At 32.6% G+C, this 6,000-nt stretch overlaps 1 protein-coding gene across 2 annotated transcripts in view; it reads right to left on the bottom strand.

The window, feature by feature from the left end:
• Positions 1-4,578: 4,578 nt before the first annotated feature.
• LOC145260659 (putative 3-hydroxybutyryl-CoA dehydrogenase) overlaps positions 4,579-6,000 on the bottom strand; it is a 72,378-nt gene continuing 70,956 nt past the window's right edge. For both annotated transcript variants that reach the window (XM_080119006.1, XM_080119007.1), the window contains exon 9: positions 4,579-5,192. In XM_080119006.1, the coding sequence (XP_079975132.1) occupies positions 5,005-5,192 (188 nt within the window). In that variant the 3' untranslated portion in view covers positions 4,579-5,004. The remainder of the gene's footprint in view (positions 5,193-6,000) is intronic.

The raw sequence follows: 6,000 nt of genomic DNA, 5'->3' as shown, positions 1-6,000 counted from the left end.
GGGGATTTTATTGAAAGCAGACGAGTGCCATACATTGTTATTACATATGTGTATGTTATGTTTATGGGGCAAAAAATATAAGACTGAAATTAAACAAAGAACAAGTGAATTTACTGGAAGCCTGGAAAAATCATAGATTACAATAGAAAAATGCGAGCATAAAAAGTTATATGGTTAAGCTTAAACATGGAAAAGTAAAAGACTAGTTGTTAAAACTGTAAAAGAAAAGATAAGATATTCTAGTAAATATATAAATAAACTTAAAATATTGCAGCATTAAGAATTTTTTAAATTCAATTTATAACATTATATAATCAACTTTTAATGCTGCAATATTTTAAGTTATAAATTTATTCTATTTTTTACTAGAATATCTTGTCTTTTTCTTTTCCAGTTTTAACAACTAGTCTTTTACTTTTCCATGTTTAAGCTTAACTATATTATTTTTCATGGTCGCATTTTCCTATTGTAATATATATATATATATATATATATATACTCACTCTTTTTCCCATGTTTTGCTTAGTTTTGTCTTCTAATTAGCACTGAAATGTTTGAATAATAGAAAAAAAAGATCCTAAAATGTGCCAAACATTAATGCTATTGTTTTTCGTTTCCCTTTGCAAAACTCAATCATGTTATCCAAAGTCCAAAACAAAAACAATAATTTCCTTCTACATAACAAACAGAATAAAATAAAGCACTATAAATATTTTAAGATATATATATAAAAAAAAATTAACGCCTAAAGACATTTTTTTTTTCAAAATTACAACATTCAGCATTAAATAACCCAAAAAAGGGTTGATATGCCGTAAAATAAACCAACCAAACAAAAAACAAACAACAAAAAACAAACAACAAAAAACAAACAACAAAAAAGGGAGTATTTATTAGTTTTGATTTTTTTTATTTTATTAGCCAATACCAGTTTACAGAAATACGCAGATAGTACCATAGGTACTAACATATAAACTAAAAAAAAAAAAAATAACCGGGATGATACGTTTATTTAAATTTATCAGACACACAAAAAACAAAATGGTGAAAATGTTGGTTTACATTACATTTAAAGTTCGGTATGTTCATACAGTCAGGGAAACGGGGAAGGAATTCCAATGTTTAGTAGTCTGGGGAGAGAAGCTATTAGTGTAAAAGACTTTCGGGCGTCTAGGGACCTCTACACAAAACAAGCACAGAGATGTAACATTGTAGCAATGGAAAGGAGTTCGTAAACAATTATTGTTTTGTATTAAATCACTGGGAATGTGTTTTTCTAAGGTATTTTGTTTCATAGAGCTTTAAATGGTCCCATGCGCAAACAGTTGATCTGGTCAGGAGACAAGACTAATATATATATTTTCGCTCATCTTGCAACTGATCTAATCCTTTTCAACTGATCTACCCAATATTCTTCCCTTCCCCTTAAACTTTTTTTCCCATCATCTTTTCTTAAATGAAACAATTTTTAAACAACTGTAAGCCCCGGGGGGGGGGGGATTCTGGCTACCCAGGGTGACTTTGAGCCATATAAAAAGATAAATAAAAACAAAGATAATAATGCATAAATAACTCCGCAGTAAATATTTGCTGCTGCACTACAATGTATTTGGAAAATTTGGAAATTATGTTTGAAATGTAGAGATCATATATTATTTACTCGCTATTATTTATATTTTTGTTAATGGTTCAAAGTCACCCCAGTTTACAGTAGTGTAGAAGTCATAATTTTATTCCAAATTTGATTTTTATCATATACTACCATTCCAGCCCGGCGTTGCCCGGGTGTTTAGAAAAAAAAAAAAAAGCGGTCAATTTTTTTAACTTTGACCCCTATTATGACCCTTTAACATTTATTGTTTTGGGCTCAAATCAAGTTATTAAGTTAGATCCATGTCCAAGGAACCTATATCTAAAATTTCAAGTGTTTAGACCCAAAATTGACGGAGGAGTTTGGTAGAGTACTCAAAGGTCAAATCGTTGAACTTTGACCCCTTAACAGCCAAATTTCTGGCCGAAAACCAATCACATAGATTTTCCCAAATCTTAGTACCCTGTATATCAAATTTCGAGTCTGTAGATTTAAAATTGACAGAGTTATTGCGTAGGGAAATGTACACATACAGACAGACAGACAGACAGACACGTTCACTTTTATAGATATATAGATTTGCACTAAACTAACCTGATTTCAATAGTTTATCTATATTGCTTCTACATAAACTGTAAAAATTATTTATGGAGTTTATTAGTTATGATTAACTTATATTTAAAAATAAACAAGCCGAGCATGCAGAATCTCCTGCCACAAGTGAAAATTTACTTTCACCATGACTAATGTTTGTGCAAAATTAAAAAAAATCGAAATTGTGGTTATTGAAAAAAGTGCGAACAAATAAACAGATGAACGATTTGGGAGCAATTTTACTCTCATATTGCCCTCTAGGGAGGCAACCAGAGTCATCCTGGAAAATCTTCTCTAGCAAAAATTTTCTTTTCACCATGACTAATGTTTTCGTAAAATTTCCCCTAAAAAGTTAAAGCATGATTAGTGAGAAAAGTGCGAACAAATGAATGAGAGTGAATTACAAGGTCAAATCCCTCCTTTGTAGGGGGTGGAACAGTTATAAAGACCTATTTTCTCTTATGAATCAATGACCCCTTCCTTTGAGCTGTTTGGCACTCACTGGCCAATCAGCTAACAAGGTACATTAATTCATCGGTCCTTAAAAGACTACTTTTTGGAACTACAGTTAGTCATCAGTCAGGACCAGACCTCCAGCCAAGCAACACCTTCCTTTTCTCTCGCGTTCCCTGTCCACTGGACTCTATATGGCATTGGCGGTTCCCACCAGGCAACAACTGCGATCAGCTGAGACTTCAACAAGAAAAGCTGATTGACTCAACAGGCCCCTAAGAGAACTTTCATTCTTCCTTCTTCATCTATCACAGTCCTATTTTTGACTTCCTATTTTCAACTTCCTGCTGCATATAAATTCTATTTATTTGTTATTGTTAAAAGAAGTTTGTTTTTTATTCCGTGCTGGGTTCTTAATTAAATATATTTTATTAGTGGGTACAAAACAATTTTTTTTTTTTATTACATTTTCACTCCAAACAAGGCACATTGCCACTTTGATGTAGAGGGCTACTATCAGGAACATAAGCTACAGGGGTACTATGTGGGGAGTTGGGCAGCAAGATGTCGGTTCACGTTACACTTAAACTTCTGCATGCCACTACAGTTGGGGAAGCAGGTACCCGGAAGGGAATTCCAAATTCTGGGGAAGAAACTACTGGAGTAAAAGGCTCTCTTATATCTAGGGATCTCTACTGTGAAGGGATGGGATTTTGCTGCTAGTCAGGTTTGTCGGGGGTATTTACGTCAAGGTGGTACAACTGCTTGCAGTTCGTCGGAGCATTCACCGTTAAAATACTTGTAGAACAGGCAGAGGGATGCTACATTTCATCGATGGGACAGAGGCTGAAGCTTAGATGACAGTTCAGGACCTATCAGGTTGGTGACTCTCTTTTGAACCTTGTCTAGGAGTGAGAGACTAGTGGCTGATGCACCAGCCCAATTCTCTATCAAAATTCGTTAGACGCGGATTTTGTTCATTAAAGGAAACATAATAACATAATATTAGTTTTTATTTTTATTATGTGATTTTGTCTTTCATATTTTATGATTTACCAACTTTTCTATTTTATTACCTCCACCATGGACGCTACATTTTCAGTCGAGTTTGTAACTATATTGTTCGTCTCGCTTTTCAATAATTTCAATTTTGCTCATAATTTCTACTTGATCTATAATGTAGCTAATAAAAAATAGAAAGAAATAGAAGTGAAGCATCCGAAGAACAGATACTACACTTTGATCTTGATCTATAATGTAGCTAATAAAATCTTGTATTTTATATGTGCTTGACCTTTAACCTTTAACCTTGAGCTCGAAAAGTTCAATGAAATAGAGAATTTCAACTCTTACCCATCTGATGTAGAAATCTTTAAACAACACATAACACAAGCAGCATAGAATTTTGAAGATTTTTACAAAATTCTTAAAAATATTAAAAGAATAATATTCATATTGACTAGCAAAGACTGTAAAAATTCCACGGTTAATTATTAATATATCATTTTTAATAAACGCCGCTCGCGTTAAAAATAAATTCAATAATCATTGTTTTCATATAGTTTGTCTGATTTATGCCCTATAAACATTTTTAGCATTATTTAAAATTTTTAATTTAATAGTGAAAAAAAAAAAAATTATCTGAAAAAAAAATTTGTGCAGAATAGAACACTCAAGATGAGAACAGTAGTCCAAAGAATACAAATAACCAATTCTCATCTAAAAAATTTCAGAAACAAAGAAAGTTGGAGGTTACATCGGCCGGAACGTTGTGCAAATTACATCCAAAATGAAAACGGTAAGTAGAACCCCGGGATACGGTAGCCCTATAATACGTTTTTTTTTTTTCAGGTTACGATGTGGAATACTATATTTTTCCAGCCCCTGGTTTTACAGTAGTTTTCCTCAAAGAAAACAGAAAACCTATTAACATTATGGAAATTCCCCTTAGAGAGAGAGAGAGAGAGAGAGAGAGAGAGAGAGAGAGAGAGAGAGAGAGAGACACACACACACAAAATCTATACATATACATTATATATACAGTAGAACCCCGGGATACAGTGGCTCTAGGATACGTTTTTTTTTTTTTTTTCAGGTTACGATGTGGAATACGATCTTTTTCCTGCCCCTTGTTACGGTATTTGTCCCGCCTTACGATGTTATTTATAATGTTATTAAGTACTGTATTTTGTTACTAATTTTTTTATGGCGTATCCTGAGTTTCTACTGTACTGCAAAAAGATCCAAATTTATAACGTCATTAATATGATGAGGAAATTAAAAATTATACAGCCGTAATAGGATGAGGATTATTATACCGCCTTCTTTTGATGCCCGCAAATCATTCGATGCTGGGGGTGGGGGAGTTATGAATGATACACCTTGACGATTTCTGTGATGTCTTTGCGGCAGATCGGACACACGTCATGCTTGTTTAGTAACATGCTCGAACAGACGAAGCAGGTGACCATGTGATGGCAGGGGCAGAGCAGGCAGTCACGTACGCTGGCCATGCAGATGGCACAGTCCTGGTCATTGTTTAGGTACGAAACACCTGGAAAAGAAGGAAACAGATATTTTTTTTTTTTGTACTTCCTTTTAAGTTTAATCGACAGAAACAGAAAAAAAAATAAAAGTAAAACAAAACAAAAAATTAAAAAAAAAAAAAAACTTCAAACAAATTCTTTTATCCGATTAATTCAAGAAAATAAAGTGTTTCGCCATGATAACACCTCAACTGAATATGAATGCCATTTTAAAAAATAAATAAATAAAAACATACCAAGGTTTTCATGTTGTACTTATTTGCGAGGGAAAATAACTACGGTCCATCAAAATATTACGCAAATTTATCCAGTAGCTTTAGTTTTATAAACTAACCAGCAGGCTGCCCGGCGTAGCCCGGTCGAAAAACACGCATAAATATGATATATAATTGCATCTTGCACATTTATTATTATTAAAGTTAATTCTCTGCTGATTGTTATATTGTACCCATTATATTTAAAAAAAAAAAAAAAAATGGAAAGAAACTGAGACATGTGAGGCATTCGAGTAATTAAGGCTGAAGGCGGCTACATTGAATAGATGTCAGCTCTACTACATAATCAAGTTTACCTGAACTGATTTTTTTGAATAAAAGTTTTCAAATAAAAGCTGTAGTGTTGTTTTATTTATGGCGACAATTTTATCGTTGAACCCTATATCTGCATTAGGGGATCATGATTACTACAAAATTAAAATTCATAAAATAGAATGAGCAAATTCCTTTTTTTTTTTTTATTTAAATTTGAAAATAAGCAAAAAAAAAAAAAAAAAAAAAAAAAAGAAAAAAAAAGATTTAAAAAGCTGATACGAGTATA

The sequence above is a fragment of the Euprymna scolopes genome, chromosome 36, assembly GCF_053919585.1.
Source record: "Euprymna scolopes isolate OS-2025 chromosome 36, ASM5391958v1, whole genome shotgun sequence".
Taxonomy (NCBI): Eukaryota; Metazoa; Mollusca; class Cephalopoda; order Sepiida; family Sepiolidae; genus Euprymna; species Euprymna scolopes.
The sequence above is the reverse complement of the archived record's forward strand: the minus strand, read 5'-3'. Positions and strand labels throughout refer to the sequence as shown.